The sequence below is a fragment of the Felis catus genome, chromosome C2 (genome assembly GCF_018350175.1).
Source record: "Felis catus isolate Fca126 chromosome C2, F.catus_Fca126_mat1.0, whole genome shotgun sequence".
Classification (NCBI taxonomy): domain Eukaryota; kingdom Metazoa; phylum Chordata; class Mammalia; order Carnivora; family Felidae; genus Felis; species Felis catus.
The window spans coordinates 69,203,703-69,228,775 of record NC_058376.1 but is presented as its reverse complement, the minus strand read 5'-3'; the positions used below and the strand labels follow the sequence as shown (position 1 = coordinate 69,228,775).

At 47.3% G+C, this 25,073-nt stretch overlaps 1 protein-coding gene across 6 annotated transcripts in view; it reads left to right on the top strand.

The window, feature by feature from the left end:
* The window catches only part of MYLK (myosin light chain kinase), a 210,017-nt gene that overhangs the window by 7,902 nt on the left and 177,042 nt on the right, over positions 1 to 25,073 (top strand). For 4 of the 6 annotated variants that reach the window (XM_019839242.3, XM_045036327.1, XM_045036326.1 and 1 more), the window contains one exon: positions 22,148 to 22,315. In XM_019839242.3, coding sequence (XP_019694801.2) covers positions 22,151 to 22,315 — 165 coding nt within the window. In that variant the 5' untranslated portion in view covers positions 22,148 to 22,150. 6 annotated transcript variants of the gene reach the window in all.

The window sequence follows — 25,073 nt, the reverse complement described above, 5'->3', positions numbered from 1 at the left end:
AGGCTGCTTGTGAGTGTGGGAACTTCTCGAAGGATTTTCTGGGAGATTGCCTTTTGGGATGCCATGGGTGGGATCTGTCAATGGCCCCTCAGTAAGCACCTCTGTTTCTATTCTCTACAGGAGCTAGGTGATGGAGGAGGAGGTTTCTAGTGAGATATTCTAGACCTTTCCTAAGAGAGCAGGCCCAGCTGAACACAGTGGCCCAAACTCCCTCCCCTGCCATCCCTTTCTGTCCCCTTTCTAAGAATTCTCTACTGTCAGGCATGCCCAGAGGGAGTTCCTGCATGGACGAGGCTGTGTCCTAAATGGGGACTCCAGCCCACCGTAAGGGGCTAGAGAAGTCCATCTCAGCTATAGACCTGCTCTGTCTCATGAAGGGACCCACCAGGATCTTGGCTCAGTCCTGCCTCTAACTCTGATGGGTTTGGTTCCATCCCTCTCTGAGCCTGTAATCACCAGCCTCCTGGCTTGACCAGGCTCTAGCAAGTAGCCTCACACACACCAGACCCACTGTTGCCCAGTTTGGGACAGAACAGGATTCCTATACTGGGTGGGAGGTTGAATTATGACATCTCTGTGGTCTCTTAACTGTATCTGTGGTTCTGTGATTCACCCTTCCTTTCTTTGTCAACAGCCCATGCTTTAAAAAGCAAGTGGGAACAAGTGGTTGGATCCAGTACTCCTCTGTAAGGACCTGGCTGTGACCCAGTGGTCACCCTCTGGTCTTGGGCAGCTCCGGTCCTGAGCAGAGCAGGTCTGGTTCAAGTGCAGGTCCAGGGAGGCACTTGGGGAGATGGTGAGGAATGAATGGTGGCAACTGCTTTAATGGCATCTGTTGCACTCAGCCAGAAATGTCTTCTTTTGGAAGCTAAAGACTCCCTCAATATGGTCTCAATTAGCCTGTGCATATCTTTAAAATAATTACATTTTCATCAAAGGGTTTTTGAGAGTGATGTTTAGCCCAGTGTAAAGGGCATGATCAGGATTTGATCCTGAAATAATGTCTCTGCTATCCCAGATGTCAGGAGTAACTAAAAATATACTCATAACTCAGAGGAATTCTTGGTTTATTGGACCCATCTCCTCTTCCTCTTAACCTCCCTCCAGAAAGTGAGAGGGTGATGAAGTGAGCCAAAATTCTTTAATTATCCAGTCTGCTGACATTATTTTATCTGCATCACTGATATTAAATTTGTACAGCATTCCATTTCAGTCACAGAGCTAGGAGCAGCCTCTGCAAACGCGGGCCTTTGTCCTTCTGCTGGTTGTGGCCAATGTTCTGCTTTCCAGTCCACCCCACCCTCCCTCAGACTTCTTAAATTCCAGAGCTTTCTGTGGCACCGGAAATTATCTGTCTGTGGAATGTCCATACTTCAGGAAAGTCCCTGAACTGTGTATCCCAATTCTGCTTCCCCCAACTCATCTTGGCCATTTGTGGTTAGGTTTTGGCATGTGCCTATCATTGGAGAAAGCTGGGTTTGGCGGGAGCATTTCATCGTGTTTCTATTATTGACATCAATGCAATTTCATCGCTTCCTATCATTGACATCCATGGAGAAGGAAGGGAAAGTGTGGCTAGTTTTTTTTTTTTTTCTTCTTCTTCTTCCTTCATGTACAAATTTAATTTTCCCTGTTATATCCTTAACTTTTCTGGCCAGTCAGATGCATCTTTGATTTCAGTTTGGTTCTCTGGGCTGTGACCTTTCCATCTGACTTCATGGTAACACACTCAGCTGGTTTACTTAGCACCTGGTTGATGCTACTCTTACTGCTACAACCGGGTCACATTTATTGAGGGCTGCTGGTATGCCAAGCACTCGCTGAGGGCTCCAGTCCTCACAGCCTCTTGAGGCAAGTACTATTACCATCCTCTCCATTGTACAAGTGAGGACACAGAGATTCAAGAACTGGCTGAAGATCCTGCAGCAGGGCTAGGGTTGGAAGCCAGGCAGCTGGCTGACTTCACCGCGCCTCCCCCCCACCCCGCCCCACTAACTGCCTCCCGGCCCTCCGCTGTGCACGAAACCAGTGTCCCCACTAACCCTCCAGGAAGTGTTCCTGTCTTTCTAAAACCCTATCCTCAGCAAATGTTTAATGAGGACTGAGTGTGCAGGCCATTCTGCCATGGAGATGCAAAGATTACAGACGTGATTCCCACCCTCCCCCCACAACCTCTCAGACACTGTGGCCAGACAGAGCCTGAGCTCTGCTAAGGGGCCATATTTTCTGTCAGCTTATCCCTGGTGCCGCCATCAGCAGAAATGCCTGGTAGCACTTACCTGGGCCCACACTGCTTGTGGTGAGCCCTCACAGACGTTTCCCTGACCAGAGCCAGCATTGTGGCTGGACCAGACCTTGTGGTCCTTATTACAAGATAAGACCTTAGCAACAAGCATCAGGGAACTTGGAAAAGACAGGGGTTATTACTTATGTATGAGTCCTAGAGGGTACATGGCATGCCTGGGGCCACACAGCGAGGTCATGGGGAGAGAGCGAGAGCTGTCTTGGGGTTCTGCTTTTCTGGGGCCAAAGGTGGGGGCCTAGGGTCTCCCAGGATCACTCTTTATTGGTAAATTTAAAACCTAAGAGTGGGAATTAAAGTGTGGGAAGGGAAAGGTCAAAGGACCAGTGGTTTAAGTCAACCACAGCTCTCTAAAAAGCGAACTTGGAGGGTGGGGCGACTTGGCTCTTCATCTAGCATGTAGCTGGCGGTGTGCTTGTTTGAGAGGGATGTCTTTGAAGTGGATGCTTCAGTAACCAAAAGCTTAACGTCAGGACCTTACATTACAGTCAGAAAAGCTGTCGGGTGCTTCTGCCAACGGTGCCTTTGTGGCATTCACTGCTGTTTCCAGGGTCGGTTAAGTATCTGACTTCTGCTCAGGTCATGATCTCTTGGTCTGTGAGTTTGAGCCCCACGTCAGGCTCTGCACTAGCAGCTCAGAGCCTGGAGCCTGCTTCAGATTTTGTGTCTCCCTCTCTCTCTGCCCCTCCCCCACTGATGCTCTGTGTCTGTCTCTCTCTCTCAAAAATAAGTGAACATTTAAAAAAGTGATGAACAAACTACCAATTAAACAAAGCTGTGGACATTTTTACAAATGAATGAGAGAATATTTTAATTACCAAAAAGGTAATTAGATTGAAGGATGGCCTGTTAAACTATGTACATTGAGTGTATGCAAAACCATGCACCATCCTTGTTTTCATATTTTCTCATGGATTCGTGGGAACTTGGTCCTGGATAGGTGCCTGTGACCCCATGTTACAGATCCTGCTAGATCTAGGCCTCAGAGCGGTGGGACTTTGAGATTAGAGTAGGACTCAGCTGCATGGAAAAGACTGCCCATGCCATTCCAGAACTACCTGTACTGGCAACATTGTATAGGAGAGGGCGGAAGGCCTTTAGGTTTTGCTTGATAACAACAGTGGTGTTGAACTTCATGACTCCTTCCAGTTGGATCCTTTCCCATCTTGCTCAACACTTGCCTCACTTCCCAAGCCTTGCCTAACTTGGTTGGATATCTAAGCTCACATCCCTCCAAACTGTGCAGGAATCCCTAGACCTGGCCCTTGCTTAAGGCCTGGCACTAGATCAAGGAGCTCAAGCTCAAACTGGAGCTGAAGAAGGAGAGAAAAATATTTAGGGGGCCATGAGCCAGCCCAGGTAGTAGGCTGACATGAATCAAGAGGACCCAGATGCAAAAGCCATAAAAATTTCATGCACTTTGACTCAGTAATTGAAATTCTTAAAATATATCTTGGGGAAATAATCTAGACTGAAGGAAAAGTTATATGCATGAAACTGTGACTTGTGAGGTCATCTGTTTTTAGTGAAATTGGAAGCAACCTAAATGGTAAATAACAGGGGCACGACTGAGTAAATTATGGTTCCTCCACTTGGCAGAATATTGCAAAGTCATTAAAAATGAGACTTATAAAGAGTGTTCCATAACCAGGAGAAAGTTTGTGGCTTAGCCTGAAGAAAAGTATGAAAATGAAGGCATTGATACTATATAAATATAATTTAAAAAAAATTTTTTAAGGTTTATTCATTTCTCAGAGACAGACAGAATGTGAGTGGGGGAGGGGCAGAGAGAGAGAGAGAGAGAGAGAGAGAGAGAGAGAGAGAGAGAATCTGAAACAGGCTTCAGGCTCCCAGCTGTCAGCACAGATCCTGATGCGGGGCTTGAACTCATGGGCCATGAGATCATGACCTAAGCCGAAGTCGGACGCTTAACCGACTGAGCCACCCAGGTGCCCCTATATAAATATAATTTTGATTTGAAAGGTACATATATAGAAAAAAACCCAGGAGAAATGTACATGAAAAATGATAGTATTTGTGTCAGGAAAAAAGTCATCTGTAACCCTTTCCACAACTAGACTTTAGCAGATACTGTTTATGAACAATGACAAAAGAGTCTGGAAGAGGGGGACTGGAGTGAGTTCAAAGTTCATGCAGGGAGTCAGCAATCAAGACACTGTCTAGAAGAGGGGGAAGGACACATATGAGAACATGTCCAAATATAACCCAGTGTGTGAAATAACATAACTGTTTCCTGAACTGAAGGCAGGTGAAGCATGAATAGGGTGAATGTGGCCAAGGAAGACGTCTGTGAAGTCACATCTCACATGTAGACTAGGAAGACTGTGGAAGGATGGGAGTGGCCACGCATTCATCCTGGTTCCCCTAGACAGTCCTGGCAAAAGGATTAATAGGATCCCTTTTCATTGTCAAAAGAGTCCTGGTTTGGACAATCTGTCACATGGTCACCTTAGATGTTGAAAAGGAAGGAGAAGGCCACTCTAGGTTGATGATAATTGTTCTGCTGGTCACCTCAAGCACTTAAGAGTGAATGGATTAAGGTTCCCTGATGCTGAAGTGGGCCCAGCCTGATGGAGAGGTGGCCCAGGTGTAACATTTGAATACTGCCCCACTTCCTGTTTAGTTGAAGGCTAATCAGGGTGGTTATTCCCAAGCTTCCCCACCTGTAGCTGGAATTTGTATTTTGCTCTGGCCAGGAACTCCTCTCTCCTTGATTCCTTCTTCACCCATCCCACAGATCTGGTGCATGACTATTAAAATTTTCAGTGAGCATAAGCAGTACAAGTAGATAATTTGCCAGCCGAGCCTTCCCTTGTTTGTGTACCTGGGAGCATTTCTCCTCAGAGAAGTTCTTGACTTTTAATAGAAAAGCTCATGTATGGCTAGTGCAGAAATAAGTTCAAATGGCAGAAGATGGTAACTTTAAGCAGATCGGGGCTTGGCCTGGGGTGGGCTCTGTTTACCTCTTGGTGTCTACCCTCTGTTCTGTTGCCCCTGTCAAGGCAGGCTTATGGGGAAGCCCATTGCTGTGCAGAGCACCAAGCTGACCAGCTGCGATTCAGCCTGGAAGTCAAGCCTAGGTTTGGGTTGCAGGAAAAATGGGGTTGGGTTGTGGAGGAGGCCTCCTCCCCTGTGCCCACAGGAGAACTAGTGTGACCCTGAGTGCCCCAAGATGCCTGCCTGTGACAGAAGAGGCAAAGGACCTTCTTTAGGCAGCATCTCTTACAGACAGTCTCAGCCCAGAGGTGTTCCAGACCACAGAGGAGCCAGACAGATGCCCTCACTTTGTACATGAACAAACAGATAAATGCTTTGGGGATTGCCTAAGTGAAGAAATGGCTGGGCCTTTTGTGAATCTTTTGTCCTGCTGTTTGGTTGAGGAATACAAGTGGTGAGTGTGGGGACAAGCTCCCTTTGACTTTTTTTGGACTTAAGCCCGAAGTTACCTTTTAGCACGTGAATACTATTTTAACTCTCCAGTTAAGACATAAGGGGAAAGAAAAACATGGCCTCACTTGAGAGAGAGAGGTTTGCTTTGGAGGCCAGGATATACATACTTGACAGGAACCTTCCGAGGTCAGCTAAGAGAGGACCCCTGAGCAAGCAGGTGTTCATGCCAAATCCCAGCTCCCCGGAGTGGCCTGGTGGGAGAACCTGACCTTTCCATGGGGGAGAAAGTACCATTGTGAAGACTTAACCTGAAACCGGTGTAAACAAGACGGCGCTAATCTTTCTCTCGTTTCATTTTATCTATGCCACAGGGAGCAGGTCCCATTAAAAGCAAAGTCCGATTTTTCACTTGGGCCCAGAAACCAAGAGGGACAAGCCATTAGAGAGGTAGCACCCAGCCCTGACCGATAGCTGTGAGGCAGAGCAAAGTTGATGGCAAGGGTTCTTGAGTATCTCATGTCTTGAATCTCCCCACATCAGGTCGTGGGCTCTGGGAAGTCCTAGGGACTGCTTTCTCCAAGAAAAGTGACACGGCACACCCGGTAATGCTGAAACACCAGACTAAGAGCAAAAACTGATTCTCTGCATTACACGTTAATGGTAAGAGCTCCAGATGACAGCAGTTTGTTAAATGTTCTATAACTATGAGAAATGGAGGTTAGTAATTAGAAGTGCACTGGTAACTGAGTGGCTATATTTGGTATGGATAAGCACGCAGGAAGCTCTGTTTTGGGCCTAATCAGCCATGGCTGGAGAGGCCTAGCTGGTTGGTGGCTGTGCCCACTGGATAGAAGCTTACCTGAGGTGCTTAGAAGAAAATGCTCTAACGACTAGAATGGGTGTTTGCAGGGAGGCAGAGAGCATACTTCTCTTCAGAGTCCTGTGCCAATCTTGTTCCTGTGGGGCAGAGAACATTTAACACCCAGCAGATGTTGGGGCCATGTTCCCCTCTAGGCTGATGCTGAGAAACTGCTGCTTTTGTGTCGGCGGAGTGTCCCGCACAGGGTGTAGAATTGTTGGGCCCAGGAGTGGAAAGCCATGAAGGGTTTTAGGGCCTGTGGTCAGGCCATTGCCTCACTAGCTATTTTGTTTCCAACCCCACTTTCCTAGTCCCTGTGGTTCTATTGTCTTTTGCTAATCTGGCCTCTTCAATAGGATTCCAGACCCTATGTCCTCGAGGTCCCCCAGCTAATACTTGGTGGTGGCCTGTTGATCTTCCTGTTGCCTTGCACTTCCTTCCCTGGTAGCTGATGTGGGGAAGGGCTTTCCCCCTGCATGTGAGTGTCCCTGTTCCTGAGAGAGGGTTGGCAGAGAGAGATGCTGTCTCCTCCCCACTGAGAGACAGTTGAGCTGACACCTCTGAGCAGAGGTTCCTCTCTCCGGAAGGTCAGTTACAGTTTGCTATGTTCCTGCTGACACACTGCCAGTGCAAACCTGAGATTGGGGTTCAGAGAGGCCCAGGCCTGGCAAACACCAGTGCCAGACCCGAGGATGCCCCATCTACCTGTGTTGCTCAGACTACAGATTGAACTCTTCACCCAGAACTCTCCACCTCGATGGGGAAGGAAAGGCAGGGCAGGGGTGGGGAGGACAGCCAGGGTGTGAGGGAGGGAGATCATGGGAGCAAATGGAGGCCACTGGCAGTGAGTCAGAAGGAAGGCGTGTGTTCTCACTCTTCCCGCAGTGTTTATGTCACCATATTGGGAGGATGTAGTGTCTAACACGCTGTGTTGAACCTCTCATCTTATTTATGCTTGTGGTGGTCATTGTAGGTGCTCAGAAACACACAGCGGTGTGTATGTGGACAGGCTGTGTGCATTTTTAACCCTTAAGTGGGGGTTCTTCTCTGTTGGGAGCACAAACTTGATGAACCTGGCTTGGTTGGCCCAGATGATCAACATGTGGCCCTGATAACATAAATGATCTAAGTAGTCAAGAGGGAGTTGATTGTGTCAGCGTGTCTTTGTCCAGCCATGGAACAGGCTTTGTAAGACAAACATCCGGGGCCTAAGAAGTTGGGATCTGGAAGAAGATTCTTATAGATGTGAACCACAGGAATGAATGAACTTCTGGAATTTCCTTGCTGAGAGGGGTGTGCATGCTTGTGGCTATGGCTTTTGGCTACTGTATATACGTTCTGCTTCCTGGTGCACAAGACTTACCTAATTACTAGCAGACTAGCTCATCACTTCAGAACCAGAAGTGACTGGCTACTGTCACACAAGTTCCCTTAACACGCTCATCCAGGTCCCTGAGGAATAGTTAAGGGTAGCTTGTCTGAGCTGCTGTCCGCAGACCAAAGTATGTGAGGGCCCCACAGGTGCTTGGCTCACAAGAGGCAGACAAGGTGTGCACATCATATTATAAATTATGTTCATCTGTATATACAGATAATACACATCCAGGAGAAATGTTAGAGGTCTTCTAACCCCAGAGAGGTTAGGACACTTTTCCAGGAGCCACTGTTAGCAGGTCCTGTCCCTGAAATGTGGTGGCTCTAGCCTTATGCCAGCCCTTCTCTCCGGATTTTGGTTTTCTTAACTATAAACTGAGAAGGTGACCAAATGTCCCCCTGTGTCTGGGACTGTGTGCAATCTAGTGGCAGAACCAGGACAAGACACCAGGACCTTGGACTCCAGCTACCTCCCAGGTCCTCCCCATGGCATCTTTAAACACTGTGTGACACTGTTACCAAGGGTCTGGACCTTGGTGCCAGAGACCTGGGTTCAAAGCCAACTGGTAAGAAGTAGCTGTTATTGTTAGGTCTGTGACCTTGGATGTATTGCTCAACTCCTGAGTCTTCTCTTCAAAATGAAAATAATATCCATCTTACCAAGTTGCTTTGAAAATGGAAGTTAACTAGGTTAAAGCCCTCACTATGGTAGCTGGCCTCCAGGATGCATTCAATTAAATAGGTTATTTTTGTTTGTAACAGTAGATAGTGTGCATCACTTCATTTGTCCGGACCTGAGGTTTCCTTTCTGTGAAACAGTAGTGTTGGACTGGACCCGTGCTTCTCTGACTTTGCCATCCCCAAGGGAAGTGGAGAAAGAGCATGTGCTCAGCGACAGGGGCTTGGGGCGTAGTCTGAAGAAGCTTATGGAAAGCATCACATTTCTTTGAAGTCCTAGATTTATTTGTAAATCTACTTATCATTGTCATTTTATACAATTATGTGAATGCATTATTGCTTTTATTGTTTTAATATAAAAATGCTTCCCCCACATCTTTGAGTATAGTTGATGTTCTGGGATGAGATGGCCTCGAGTATCCCCAGAGGGCACAGAACGATACGCCCGTGGGGATGGAGGTGGGATTGTATCATTTCCAAGATCCCTCCCAGCTCCGGCATCCCATGTTCCTGGGGTAAGTGGTACCTAGGAATCCTGAAGGAACCTCAGATGGGCAGGCTCCCCTATGCCCCTGCCCCTAGTGGGACGGGGCAGTGTGAGGTAGGGGTGGAAGCAGCAGAAGGGAGGGAGAAGATGCAGCCTCTGGAAGTGAAAGACGAAGAAGGCTGGAGGAGCAGGGCTGTGTCTGAGCCTGACTTTTGGCCCGTGGGCTGATAAACCTGGCCGGTTTGGGTTGGCAGTCCTCCACCACCCCAGGTAAGTTGCAGGAAACACTAAGCCATTGTTTCTCATCTCCAGCTGGAAGCTGTCCAGGGCATGGGCCCTCATATCATGGAAGGGTGGGTGAGGGCAAGGGGTGAACTGCATGTGGAAACATAGGGCTTGCCACACTGCCAAAGCATCCTCCTGGCAGTGCTGATGTAGCATCCAAGGCCAAGGTCTGGGGTTGTGCCCAGCCAATGGGAGGAGAGTGGAGGCGAGCCTGGAAAGAACAGCAGGCTTTGGGGGAGAACACAGATTTCTGGCCTGTGAATGGGAAGAGAGAGCATCTGGGCAGGGGTGTGGAAGACAGATGTGCATGGACTCTCTCAGGCATGAGGGATTGAAATGAAGTCACCTATTTGTTTAGGACAAGTATAGGGGCTTTCCCTAGGCAAGGGATTGACTGCATTAGTCAAATTTGTACCCATCAGATAGCATTCCAATAAATCTAAGAGAATATCACAAAAGTTGTTACACTGGAAATGTCCTGTTGGGTATGGTATTTATTATAATAATAAGATTTAACATATCTAGATGAATTCTTCCTGAGCACGTTACCAAATAGAGCTAGGATTTGGCGTTAAGAAGGATTGGATTCCACTTCTGCTTTGTTATGACCTCAGGCAAGTCACTCTGTCTTAGAGCCTCAGATTTCCCATCAATAAATGGGGTTATAATATATTTCAGTATATTGTGACATTCTGGATTGGGAAATCATTTTGTAAGTTATCAATAGCATAATGTTAATTTGTGTAAGTTTATTTATTTTTGAGAGTGAGAGAGTACACGCATGCTTGAGCAGGGGAGGGGGAGAGAGAGAGAGAGAAAATCCCAAGCAGGCTCCTGGCTGTCAGCGTGGAGCCCAGTGCGGGGCTTGATCTCATGAACCATGAGACCTGACCTGAGCTGAAATCAGGAGTCGGATGTTTAACCAACTGAGCCACACAGGCGCCCCTAATGTTAATTTCAAATAAAAACCCTCTTGGCAGCATTAACAAACAGCATTGCTATCTTCTAGGCCCTCCACAACCTTGTCTTAATGAGTTTAAGGATTGTGACTCTCTAAACTTCTCTTGATTGAAATCATCCTTTGTAACTCAAAAACATCCCTTTTTCTTTTCTTTTTTTTTTTTTTAATGTTTTTATTTATTTTTGAGACAGAGAGAGACAGAGCATGAGCAGGGGAGGGGCAGAGAGAGAGGGAGACACAGAATCTGAAACGGGCTCCAGGCTCTGAGCTGTCAGCACAGAGCCCGACGCGGGGCTCGAACTCACAGACCGTGAGATCGTGACCTGAGCCGAAGTCAGACGCTTAACCGACTGAGCCACCCAGGCGCCCCAAAAACATCCCTTTTTCAGATGAGTTTCCTTGCTCTTAGACATGGATTATCATCTCCCCACTTCTAGCTTAGCTCTGTACTGCAGGGCTCACCTGCCCAGATGGCCCTGGACTGTTATATGTGCCATACAGACCTCAGAGATCCCTGTACCTGTCTTTGAAGATACATTGGTTCACTCTGGGACCCAGTTACTTCATCTGTAAAATAAGGGGAAAAGGTGGTTGGACTAGATGATTTAGGTCCTCTTCCAGCCCTCATGTTCTGTGATCCAGCCATATTCCAGAGTGCCTACAGTAAGCCAGAATTTGGGAAGATGAGAGCAATGCATATTGCCTAGCCGATGACAACTGATAAAAATAAATCAATATTCAAATGTGCATTAGTAATCTACTCTTTGCAAGAGGGCAATATTTGCAGCAATATTTAAAATAAATTAGAACATCTAAATGAAATGTGATCTCTTATTCTTCATAATAATTGTTTCATCAATTGATAAATAATTATCAATTATTTGATAATTATGAAATATTTATACTTGAGGGAGGGATTGCTGTGTGTGAGGCATTGTTAGAAGTACTTTGCATATTATCGTTACAAAGTATTGGGTATTCCAAGTATATACTCCGTGTTAGATACTTGAAGTCACTTCTAATCTCTTTAGAGCCCTACAAAACAGGTTTACAGACAGAGAAATTGAGGTTTAGAGAGATTAAGTAAGTTGCCCAAGGTCATTTAGCTACTAAGTGGCAGAGGCAGGTTCAAGTCCGGGCATTTTTGTCTGACTACAGGTCCTGTGATGACCTGTGATGAGACCCCTCACTGGAGTCCATTGGCTGGCTGTCACTACCTAGCTTGCTCTTAAACTGCCCATCTGTTGTTACCCGTGTCTTAGGACTGGTGGTTATGGCTGCTGTGTTTTTGATTCAGTGTGGGAATTGGTCCTTTCTGTCTAGCTGAGGCAGCCGGCCTAAAAACTGTGTGGGGAAAACCCCACTGGAATTAGCAAACTCCCTCCTCTAGCGTGTTGGAGACACCCAGCCTTGGCTCCCTCCTCATTCTGCTTCCCTCGCACCTGCCCTCTGGTCTCCATGCTAGTCAAGGGTGGCAGGAACACTAGAAATCCCTAAAAGTTTGCCAGGCCTTTGGCTTCAGCCAGAGGAGACACGTTGTGTTGGTGGGAGTAATTGGAAAACAGCTGTACACTCGAATTTAGCATTGGGGCCCATGGGAGCTGATGCATCAGGTTGGCTCATGCCTCATTTTCCTACGCTGTGTCACAAGGGAGAGGATTTGCAAGAGAAGTGTCCCCAGGCCTCTAAGTAAGGAAAGCTTGCATGAAGCACGCACATGCTAGAACCAGATGCACTGCCCTGGGCCCCAGGAGGTCCAGCAGGGGCTGTGGACAGCTTGTGGCTAGAGATGAGCTTCAAACCCTGCCCTGGTTCTTATCAGCATGCCACATCTCCGCAGCCCCTCCTGCTGGTGGGGCTTCTTGCTGCTGCCCTTGTCCTTGGAATACACTGTTCTAGCCCAGTGCCTGAGGCTCTCGCACCAAAAGGCGGGGCTCCCACAAAGTGGCCCTCCTCATTCTGTCTCCTCAGATCAGTCTGTCCTCAAATCAGTCTGATGTTAGTCCAACCACAGAGCTATTTTCCCAGGAGAAACAGGCCTGGGGATGCTGGCAGCTCCCCTAAACCACGAGGAGAGGAGCAGGGACTGCGTTCAGCAGCCAGGCCTGGGCAGGCTATGCTCACCCTCATGTATATCTGTGTTCTTAGAATCTACAGGCCCTCCCAGCACAGCGTCCTCTAGGCCTGTCCCTTCAGATCTCTGTCACACCGCAGCTCCCTGCAGAAAGCAGAGAGGTAACATGTGCTTTAGGCTGACTCAGAAAGAAGGGGTGGGGCATGCCAGTCTGGAGCTCGATCAGCTGTTCAGAGCCCCCTCTAGGGCAAGGAGCGGTCAGCAACATCATGAGGCTCACTTCCTTCCTGGGCCTTCTTTTTCAGAGCTTTTCTGGACTTCTCTGAAGATCAGGAGAGGAGGCGGGGGGCACACTCATGGCGCAGAGTGGTGACCTCTCCTTTACTCCCTCCCCCTCTCCTTTCTAATTCTTCCTTCATCCCTCTGACACTAAGTTACTAAACGTTGGCTGAACTGGGGCAGGAGGGTGAGAGAAGAATGAAACAATAGAAAGAAAAGTAATATGTTTCATTTACTTTATAAGTGAATGAAAATACTCTGCCCCATTGATTTTGCTGTTAATATATGCCACTCTAAGGGACTAAATGAGGTAAGTCATCTTAAGCACTCCAGTAGTACTCTTGACACATAGTAAGTGCTCACTAAATAGTAGCTATTATTGGTTCTCTCTTTTTCTCCTCTCCTCCCCACCTGGGGTTTCCTCCCAGCTTTTTCAACCTCAGTTTCTTTCTGGACAGACCTCATAAAACCAGAGGCTCAACTTGGGAGCTGGCCAGAGGCCAGCAGAGCTGGAATAACCATAGAGTGCCCGTTCTTAGCACCGGCCCAGTCTCTGTCCTCATGGCAGTGCTGATGTCTCATAGGTGTGCCTTGATGACTGGTGTGCCTGCCTGATTCAGCTGTCCAGCCTGTGAGGCCCTGTGTGGTAGGCTGGGAACAGAAGCTTCTTTCTTCCTCTCCTGGTGTCCTGCATCATGTTCCTGCTCCGGGCTTGGCTCCCTCTGCTGTACCTTTTCCCACCTGTCCAGGTGCCCCGTGGAGGGCTGGCAGCAGTCCAGAAGACACAGGTGCACTAGGACAGGAAGTGTCCAGAGAGGCCCATCAGGCCACACAGAGAGAGGACCACAGGGAGAGAAGGGAAGTGACTTTCTTAAGATGCTGGTTAAGGTGCAGCCACAGTGAGAACCAGAGCTGCTGACTGCCTCTTTGGTGCCGTTCTACCCTCCAGTGATGCCTCCTGGTTTCTCCTGTGGCCCCTTCCATGGCCGAGGCTGCTTCTATCCTCCGAGCTTCTGAAAGAAATCTTAAAACAACAATGATGTTAACCACAGCAGCTGCCATGGATTGAGCACTTCTTCTCTGCCAGAGACGGGGCTCGGGCTGCTTTTCAAACACACTGCCGATCCCCACGGCAGCCCTGCAGAGAATGGGGTCTTAGTAGGAGCCCTGTTTTACAGATAAGTAAACTAAGACTTTCAGAGGTTTTCGCTTGCCTCGAGGCCACACAGTTTAGCGGTGGTGAATGCAACATCTGACTGTAGAGCGCTCTGTTTTCCTCTGTGGGGCGTCCTAGGGACAGAAGCCTGTGCCTGTTCCCTGAGGTGATTCTCTGGGCTCCCGTGGTCTTAGGGTGATAGGGCTGCCTCTACATGAGCATCACAACTCTCATCTCTTTAGGAAACTGGGCACAATTGGTATGGCTTAACAGAATGGAGGGAGGAGGCATGGTGTTTGAGAAGGGGGTGGTTGGACCAACACACTTGTGACCCCAGACTTACTTTTGTAGCAATAATACCTGATAATGGAATGAACACACATTGGGATTGTTGCTAGATTGTGACAGAAATGTGTCTTTTGCTAATTTAGTTATGATCAGGGTCTCTGGTTCTGGCTTTGATATATTTTTTGTTTTGCATGTGACTTCTATTGCAAAAAGTTTCTCTCAGCCTGTTCTCATTAAATCCCAAATTAAGCAAGAATCCCAACAGGAAGAGAACAGCTCCAGGAGACCAGGCCTCGCTCGTTCACACTGTGTATGTGGTTGGGTGTGTTTATTTGATTTGATCTGTGTGTGTGCGTGTGTGTGTGTGCGTGTGTGTGTGTGTCCCCTTTTAAGAAAATTTAAAAATAACTTTCTGCCAAAGATGTGGGCACTCAGAGTAGTGTTGCTGAGCCGACATCCTCCTGCCGCCCGTGGTCTGCTGCTCTGCTGATGTGGCCAGGCTGACGTGGGCAGCTCATCTGCCTGTGGACACCCAGCCCTCCTTTAATGTGCTTTTCAAGAGGAAAGACCCAGGAAGCCCAAGGGAGGGGACAGACTGCCTGGTGGCTCAGGGAAGAACTCCACCATGGGGGACACAGTGGGCTGGCTTTGAGTAATCTCACTTGGGAAGCTGAGGACCTGGATCCAAGTCGCCTGGAAGTGCCGGCAGGAAACCCCAGCAGGAAACTCAGAAGGTCTATCCAAGGCAGGACATCATCATGCCTGTTTCACACACTGGAAGACTGAGAAGCAGAGTAGGAAAGATACACGAGTTACATGCCTGGTTTAAGGCCAGATTAGCACCCATGTGTCTGGAACCAAGTACCTGTGGGCTCCAGAGGGTAGATTTTTTTTTTTTTTTTATTGTTGTGATCTGTTCACCCATTTCTTTTCCTACATCCTCTCTCTAATGTTCTCGAGATTCCATGCAATAAAGTTAAGTGCTGTCATAGCTTGGAGGAGATTTTTTAAATTCTTTTTTAGCTCGAATTTCTATTCATTCATATATTCCACAGGTATTTATTGAGAATGTATCTTGTGCTCATTAATATTGTAGGCACTGGGGACGTGGTAGTTAGTGAATCACAGGGGGCCTGTGACCTGGTGGAGTTTGTGTTCTAGTGGGGGAGACAGATGTTAGTCCTATACATGCACAACTACGTGACTGTCAACTATGGTCTGTGGGACAAAGACGACATAAGGGATTTGATGCATGCTGCTAATGCTAACATGGGGCCCGGCCTAATCATGGGGCCAGAGATCTGTGTCCAGTGTTTCCAATCAGCCCTTTTGCACTTGGGCAGTTGTTTTGATTTTGCTTTCGAGCCTCAGTACTGGAATTTAACAGTTGTTCTTTTAAGTTTCCTCTCAAGCTCTGGTCCATTTTGCTGACTTTTCAGGGCTGTATTTAACAGCCAGCATGTCAGCTGTTCCTACTTGCTTAGTGTAACCCACAGGACTGATGGACACGCCTCCCATGTTTTTGTCCATACCATTGTCCTTGGTTCTGTCCAGTTCAAAACGAGTTTCCATTCTTGTTGCCACCACCAGAGACCTCCATCTAAGACTTAGAACCAGATTCACTCTGTTCCTCAGTGGTGAAAAGCATTGTGTTTTGGATTTATTTCTTCCTTTATTAGCCATAAAGTATGCAGGGCTTCTCTAGCTTAAGGAGTAAAGAACTGGTCTCAGGAGGCACATGTCCCACGAGTCCTGTGTGCTAATCCCATGCCAGATGTGCCAAGGGGTGAATGACAGTCCAGGCAGGTTGTGGATCTGGACAGTCCAGGCAGGTTGTGGATCGCCCCTCCGAGGGCTCAGCTCTCTGCTTGACAGCCTCCCCCCTTCCCTCCACACTGAGATTGGAATCGGCAGCTCTGAATGAGTAAAAACCTGTGAGCTTCCTCTCCTGAACTCCCTGGGACTCCACTGAGAGCCTCTACAGCTGGCGGCCAGAGGTTTCAAAGGTCACCCCAGCTGGGTGGATTAGAACAACAGATCTCCCTGACTGAGCGGAGTTGGCTGCCCCGGCGGAAGGCAAGTTGCAACATCTGCGAGCAGAGTCAGGCACACGCCCCTTAGCTTTTCAGTCTAGCCCTGGGCTCCACAGCGTCCCTGGCTCTCCGTCACCGTCTTCCTTCTCAGACGGACCTTGGACAGGAATCTCTGCAGTCCACTGGTAAAGCGTGGCTGCCCATGCGGCCCGACGCATGGGAGAGCTGCCCGGGGAAGAGGCCACGGTAAGGCATGTCAGTTCTCTGGTGTATGGCCCTGCCCCACCGCTTGCTTCTGTGGGTCACAGCAAGTCCACCTGGCACAGCCTGCAGCCAAGGAGAAGCTCACTCCGGTATTAGAAGCGATTAGGGAATTGGTCAGGATTTGAGTGCACAGCAGAGAGAAGATTAAGGTTTGGGGGGGGGGGGGGGGGGGGGGGAGGAAAGCTGTCGTTGCCTGGGGCCCTTGCACCTGGGTGGTTTGCTGCCTCCACTGCGTGCCAGGACTGGAGGGCGGGTTCACGGCCGGCTGCCAGGCTTCCAGTGCACAGCCTGCTGGGAGCCTGGCCCTATAGGGAAGGTATGGTATTTCCAGGATGCCTTGCTGCTAGCTCAGGTGCCTAGAGACCACAGTCATTTAAAATGTATGTACTTTGGGTAGAGAAGAGGACAGCTGGTTTCTCTAAACTTGTTCTGCTGTATCACTTGGTCCCTAATTTGTAAACTTTTCTTCGGAGTCTTTTTGCCTCAGAGTTCACTCTCTTTGGGCCATAGTTGAAAATGTTCTTTTCTGGGTTCAAGAGACAATTTAGAGTGCTTTTGATCAAATTAAAGTCAAGTTAACTTAGTGCTGCTTTGGATGATTAATTATGTTACTTGTAAAAACCTTATTTGGAGGTGAGCTTTGGCCCGAGCATTGGGGGGCAGGGGTCTGTTCTAGTTCTCTTTGACCCCCCTCCTCCATTTTTTTCTCTTCTTAATTCTCTGTCCTTTGATCTGCATTTAACTGGTATTGAACGAATCTCTGAGCTGGGGTGTGTTTCCAGCAATTGAGCACTGCGTGCCAGTAGAGAAATTATTGCAGAGTTAGCCAGCTCCTCTGGTATTCTCAACTGGAACGTGGTCATCAGGCTGCAAGAGAGATTAGGAGGGAATAAGAATGGTATGGTTTGATTTATTATTATTATTATTATTATTATTATTATTATCATTTTAAAGGTTTTTTTAAAGTAATCTCTATACCCAACGGGGGGCTTGAACTCACAACCCTGAGATCAAGAGTCTCATGCTCCACTGACTGAGCCTGCCAGGCACCCTTGATTTATGATTATTTTTTGATAGAACATTCCAAATATGTCAGTAACCATTACTTCTCAATGTAGACAGATTCTGTTTATGCTGCTGATGGCAGTGGGTGGGGTGATGGGCTGAGCGAAGCTGTTTGGTGTGTCTGGCCAGCCTGGGACTGGACTCTGGTCCTGCTCGCCTAATAGTTAAGTAACCACCCCACCCCCTACCACCACCTTATGGGGGACTGGATGTCTCCTGGCTATATTGACTTGCCTGTTCCTTTTCTAACCATGAAGCCAGACCTCCCCTACATATAGATGACTTTTATCCTCTGTGCTCTTGGAGCCAAGCACTTTCCCAGTGATGATAGCATCCAGGGCCTTCAGGAGATTTAGAGGGATCTCAGAAGATCTTGGTTCAGGACAGTTTGTAGAGAGGGTCCTGAGCCTGATGTCACCACTCTTCGTTTCCAGCTGCCCAGAAAGCATAAGGGGGACAGTCTTGTGTCTTCCAAAGCCAGACCTAAGAGCAGAAGGGGAGGCACATTCCCTGTCCCCTGTCCTCTGTGTGGTTCCTAAGCTTCTGCTACTATATCTCGCTTTACTGGGGACAGTAGGAAACATCTCGTCTGGGTCATGGGGCCCTCTAGGAGGCCTGCAGGGTATGACTGAGGTCAGACTTGGGTTTGGTTTCTACCTCTTAGCTCTATGACCTTGGACAAGCTTTATTGGCTTTCTGAGCTTGCCTCCTCCTTTGTGAAAGGAGCATAGTCAGAACTGCCTTGTAAGACCATGGGGACTGCCCGTTCTGTGGCAGTGCTGGAACAGACGTGACGCTGCTGAGGGAGGCTGCGGTGGTCCTGGAGCCCTCCTTCCCTGCCTCCTCACAGAGTGCTGCCCTCTACTTCCTACTACTGGTCACAGTAATCCTGCTCAGATACCTTTGCCCTGAAGGTCACCGGGCTGGCCTGGGCTCCTTGCTGTTCTCAGTGGAGAGGGTTGGTGTCCTGCAGGGTCGGGAGAGTGGTTTCCCTTTGGGACCTGGATGATGGCAATGTTGATCAGCTACCACTGATTGAACCCCTTTCATGCTGTTCTGTGTGTTTTATATGTGCTCTCACTCAAATCCCATCCTCCCTGTGACACTCTGAGGCTGATGTTATCACAGCCATTTTACAGAAAAGGAAACTGAGGCCGAGAGACTTGAAGTACCTTACAGTTCACAGCTGGAAAGTGACAGTGCCCCTGGATTTGTGGCAGGGTCTGATCCTCATGAAACCTATGCCCTCCCCTACCACCTCCCCGTGCTGGCAACAGAGTGTATCTGTCCCCTCCTCGGTGGTATCAGAGGAGGGCACAGCGAGCAGTGTCCCCTCTAGGGGATGGTTCTAGGTAGCTGTGCAGGACTTAAGAACCCCATTCCTTCCCTACCACCGTGTTACCACACTTGCCACGCACATGTCATTGTTCATTGCTGTATCCCAAGCACCTCACTTGGCACATGGTTGGTGTTCAAGAGATACATTTTACTTGACTGAATGAATATATCCTGACTTTTGCCATTAAAATATCACAATTACTTTGAAATTGTTGTGTGAACATATACAAACACGATGATATAAATATGGCAAAATGTTCTTTGTTGAATCTACATGATGGGTATTTGAGGTGCTCGTTTTCTCATTCTTTTAACTTTTGTGTATGTTTGAAATTTTCCATAGTAAAACTTATTTTGAGTTTAAAATTCCTATATCATTCAATTCCTATCGTTATCTTCCTTGTAAATATACACTCGCATAACCCCCTGATACTCCACTGTGTTTAACCAGTTCCCACTGTTGAATATTTAACTGGGTCTTTCTTTCTATTTCTACTCCACAGGATAATTTTTCTATTTCTTCTGCTATAAATAATGTGCTTAGCCTTCTTAGATATAAATTTTGTGCTGCATCTCTGATTCTTGCCTAATAATACATTTTCTAAATGGAGGCTTTCTGGGAGGAGAGATAGACTTTTTTTTTTTTTTTTTTTTTTTTTTTCCAGAATCTCTCTGCCAAATTGCTTTCTGGAGAGATCACACCAATTTACATTCCCCCCCGGAAGGGTGTGAGTGAAACACCTTACCACAGTCTTCCTGGCACTTCATGTTATCTTGTTTTTTAAGTGCCTGTTTGGTCAGTTTTTGAAAAAGAAGATAGGTTGTTCTTAATTTGCGCTCTTGCATTCTTACTGAGACCAGGCAGTATCCATTTGTTCAGTGGTCGTTCAGTATCTTCAGTGAGCCACCCACATCATAGCCTCTGCCCGTTTATCTGCTGGGCTGTTTTCTTGTCAGATGTAAAGTATTCCAGTCCTTTGTTTTTGTTGCAAACACTTGTTCCCAGACTATCATCCATCTTCTAATGTTGTTGATGGTATGTTTTTTGTTTGTTTGTTTTTAATTTAAATTCAAGTCAGTTAACGTACAGTATAGTCTTGCCTTCAGGAGTAGAACCCAGTGATTCATCTCTTATGTATGACACCCAGTGCTCATCCTGAAAAGTGCCCTCCTTAATGCCCGTCACCCATTTAACCCATCCTCCCACCAACTTTCCCTCCAGCAACCCTCAGTTTATTCTCTGTACTTAAGAATCTCTTATGGTTTGTCTCCCTCTCTTTTTTTAATCTTATTTTTCCTTCCCTTCCCCTATGTTCATCTGTTGAGGTTCTCAAATTCCACATATGAGTGAAATCATATATCTGTCTTTCTCTGTTTCGCTTAGCATACTACACTATAGTTCCATCCATGTTGTTGCAAACGGCAAGATTTCATTGTTTTTCATTGCTGAGTAATATTCCATTGTATATATAAACTACACCTTCTTTATCCATTTATCAGTTGCTGGACATTTGTTTGACATGCAGAAAAATCTTAATTTTATATGTGATATGCTAACGGCTGTCTGCTTTTTCACTTGTTACCCCAACCTCAGACCCTCTTTTCACCAGCCAACTGACTGCTTACAGGAGGCAAGAGAGCCAGTGGTTAAGAGTAGGAGCCCTGGCACCAGACTCCTGGGTTCAAATGCCAGTTCTGGCCCCTACTAAACGCCATGACCTTGGGCAAATTTCTTAATCTCATTGTGCCTCAGTTTCTAATCTATAAAATGGGGATGATAAGATTATCTGCCTCATAGTGTTGTGAGGAGCAAATGAGTTGTTATTTAAAAGTGCTTAGCATAGTTCCTGATAGATAGTGCTACATAAGTTTTGCTTCTACTGTTATCTACTGCCGTGAGCCTGTGAATCTTACCATTTGGAAAGGATTTTGTTTGCAAAGTTAATACCTTTTCAGCAAAAGAGAAAGCTAGGTTTGTCAAGCAGGGGATGTGCCCTGTCACAAACAAACCTAAGTCTTTGTTACTTTAACTTGAGCTTCAGAAGACACATGCCTATTTTAGTGTTAGATGTTGTTAAACTTACACCAACTAATTACATGCCCCAGATACCACTGTTCCATGGCAAGTAAGACGTGGTCCCCAACCTTGAGTTGTTCCAGCCTGGTGAGGCTCCCACCTGGACTTGGAACCTTGAGCAGGGATACTTAAGACGTTATTCCACCTGGTGCCCGTGGGTATCCAGTGACTTTGACTGGGGTCTGACCGCCCAGCTTCTTCTCAGCTGCTGCTTGTTCTCCCAGCCTTGTCCTCCAGTCTTTTCTGTGCATTTGGGGAACTCCTCCTCCCCCATCTTTCCCACAAATCCCTTCTCTACTTATGAGAACCCCTGAGTCTCTTTCTGTTGCTTCCCACCAAGATCTGAGATTCACACCTGTTACCAATTCCACTAAGGAAGTCCCTTTGTTCCTGCTAACATGCCAGTCCCCATCTACATCCTGTCCTGTCCCACCTGGGCCCTGTGCCAGGAGCCGGGAGCCTGAGGTATTCTTGCCAGTGATGCCATCATTTTGCTTTGTCTCTTTGGGCTAGTGACTTACCCTCTCTGGGCTCAGTTATAAACAGAAGAATTTGCCTGAATAATCTTAGAGTGTTCCCTTCTCTGATGTTCTGTGACCTTCGAGGCTTTCCACAATCTAGTCCCTAGATGTGGGATGTCCTCCCTAGATGTGCTTCCTTCTCTCCATTCATCTGTTCACTTTCACCTCACTTCACCTCGGCCGGGATTCTTGCTGTTTTAACCCCAACTCTTTCCTTTCTGGGAATATGGATCCTGTTTTTCTTTAGCCTGTGAACTCTCATAGTTCACGCAAAAGCAGCTTTTACTTTCTGCCATGAGTGCCTGATGTACTTGTTGATCTGAAGGGCCGCTGACTATTAACTACTGATTTTAGATGTCAGTTGTAGAAATGCTGACATCAGCTGGTCTCTCCATTCTTATCCTACCTGCCCCTTTCCTAGAAGTTCTCCATTGGGTTCTGAGGAGGCCAGCATGTGGTCCTGGTGCTGGTGTCTGGGCCAGGCTGGGACTTACCCTGGCAGCCTTGCGTGTGGAGCACACAGAGCTTCTCATTCCCAGAGAGGAGCTCTAACAGACCCTGATGTGACGGGGTGCCTGTTCCCTACAGAACCCACGACACAGGGGCCCCACCAGCACACTGGGAATGCTCGCCTCGCATAGGGATGAGGGCCTATACTTTGTCTCATCTGACCTGGTCTTCCTTCCTGTTTGCAGACCATGGGGGATGTGAAGCTGGCTGCCTCAACACAGGTTTCCAAAACCTCCATCAGTGTGGATCACTCGAGAGTCGGTTCCATGCCCCTGACCGAGGCCCCTGCTTTCATTGTGCCCCCTCGGAACCTCTGCATCAGAGAAGGAGCCACCGCCAAGTTTGAAGGGAGGGTAAGAAGCATGGCTGGAGGGGAGGCTGGAGAAGAGATGGGCAAGGTCATCACTGCTTCTCGAGCCCTTTCCTCAGCAGACTGGATCCGGCGGAAGGCCTGGTTTTCTTTGGACCCACACATAAAGTGAATGTATTTCAGTTTGACCGACTTCTTTTGTTTATGATTGACTTTGGTCTGTGTCGGACAGCTCGAGGGTGGGAAGTGGCACTGAGATGTTTTGCTGTTAATGTAGGTCATTACATTATGTGCTGCCTAATTATAGAAGATGACATGGGCTGGTGGCAGGAACCATACAGCTTAGGTTTAAATATGTGTCCTCAAATCTGGACAGCTGAGAACCGACTGTAGCTTTTCTTTCACTTTCTTCTTCAAAGGAGTATTTCATTAACTAGCCCTCTCATGTGTCGTCTTGGCACATCCAGAGTAGTGGGGTGGAAGATAAGACCCCTTATCAGTTTGGTCCCCTTGTGCTAATTAATATTGGTCTCTTGCTCTTACTGGGCCTCCATTTCTTCTGCAAATGGGCATGATAATTCCTTGCCCACCTTGTACTAGAAAGGAGAAGAAGAAGATGAGGACATTGAAGAGTAGCTGTGAGAGTCCTGAGGTTATTATGCCCGAGTGAAGGGACCGAGTGGTGCGCTGCTGGCTCAGGCCTCCAGGACGTCAAATTATCCACCTGACATGGAGATGCATGTGCAAGTCAGGAATGTTTGCAAGTAATATTTGTCCTGGGATTAAACGTGGGGAATCTACCCCAGGAAACACTTTAGAGGCTAGAAGGCTTTGATTGAGCAAAAGACAGCTGAGGTGATGAGAAATTCATAGGTTGCATTATAAATCTACAATTTAAGAGCAGGCTTCTATGTGCTTGTGGGAAGGATGGGGTCAAGTGCATCACCGTCCCAGATGACACCGGACCTTGCCTTTGTTTAAGCACTAGGTCTGGCTTTGTGCAGGATGGCCCTCACCATCTGGAGAGTGTGCAGGGTGCCCTGGGAGGGACACTTTGCATGGGCCCTGTGGTTAAGACTGTTTGCCAGTGAATCTGACCTTCCCCCTGAAGAAGATCATGGGGGAATGTTGGTGATGCTGCTGAGGGTTCTGTTTCTTCTTTCTGGGCCCCTGCTGGAATGAGAGATCTTTTCTGTTGCCCTGACTGCGGGCCCTGCATCCCCACCGCTGGCAGGAAAGAAACAACAGAAGAATCCCTGGGGATTTAGAAATGGCTTAAAGCCATGAAAAGGAGTGACATACTGATACACGCTGCAATGTGGATGCACATTGAGAAGATTATGCTAAGTGAGACAAGCCAGGCACAAAAAAAGATCACATGGTGAATGTCCTCGTGGGTATGAGATGTTCAGAATAGGCAAACCTATCATAGATCTGTGGTCGTTGGGGGTCAGGGGGGAGTGGGGAGGGACTGCTAATAGGTAGAGGGTTTCTGTTGGAGATGATGGAGGTGTTCTGGAATTAGATCATGATGGTGGCTGTTCCACTTTGTGAATGTGTTCTAAAACACTGACTTTATACTTAAAAAACAAAATATAAAAAATGAACTTGAAAAATAGCTTAGCAAACTGATCTTACCTCCAATACCTACACTCCTGCCCAACTGCCTCTGAGAGACGAACTCCTCCTCAAATTCAGGCAGACATGGAGAGGAAGAGAGGACTTAGCTTCCTTTATACGTGGTGGTGCTTCTGCTTCCTTTGCTGCCTTTGGAAGCCATGAAGGAACCGGGCCCTTGAGTTACTTGATTTGGAACCTTTGTGGAATGAGTGCTGACCCAGGAATCGGCACACTGAGTTCTTTGTTGCTTGGTCATCCTTCGGTTGGCTTTATACATTCTGTGGACCTGGTGGCTTTCCAGGTGGCTTTCATACATTCTGTGGACCAGATAGGTTTCCCTATCTGAGAAGAAACAACTAGCCTACAGGAGTGTGAAGAAAATAAGTTGGGGAAGAAAATGGTAAAACCACTTCATAAAGTTAACAAGTGTAGGAATACAGTAGTATTTTTTTAAATGAGGTGAAATTCATGCAACATAAATTTAACCATCATAAAGTAAACAATTCAGTGGATTTAATGCATTCACATTGTAGACCTGCAGTATTCTTGTAGTATAGCATTCTCTATTTGAAATTTTTATTTTGCTAATGTTGATGAAACTTGACTTTCTTTTTATTAAAAAAATTTTTTTTATGTTTATTTTTGAGAGAGAGAAAGAGAATGCGTGTGAGCAGGGGAGGGGTGGAGAGAGAGGGAGACACAGAATCCGAAGCAGGCTCCAGGCTGTCAGCAGAAAGCCTGATGCAGGGCTTGAACCCACAAACTGTGAGATCATAACCTGAGCCGGAGCCAAACACTTAACCGACTGAGCCACCCAGGCACCCCGAAAGTTGACTTTCTATATTACATGTGGATTATACGTCAAAATGAATGTATTCCTTAAAAGCCAGCCTGCACAGCTACTTTACCCCTTCCAACCTGCCTGAAATTAACACAGAACACCTTGCAGCCATGTGATGGACACAGAAGGAAGACAATTCCAGAGAGATCTTAGATGGAGTGTCTGGCTCCATCTGAGAGCTTGCATATGGAAAGGCAGAGGGAGAGGCTGTCATAGAAAGCACTCTGAAACTAACATGCTGCAAGTGTGTGTAATCTCCATAGCAAAGGGCACAGAGCGATGTTTTGCATCAAGAAAGAACCACCTCAAAAGATTACAGAATGAGGATGCTGGTTGTTTT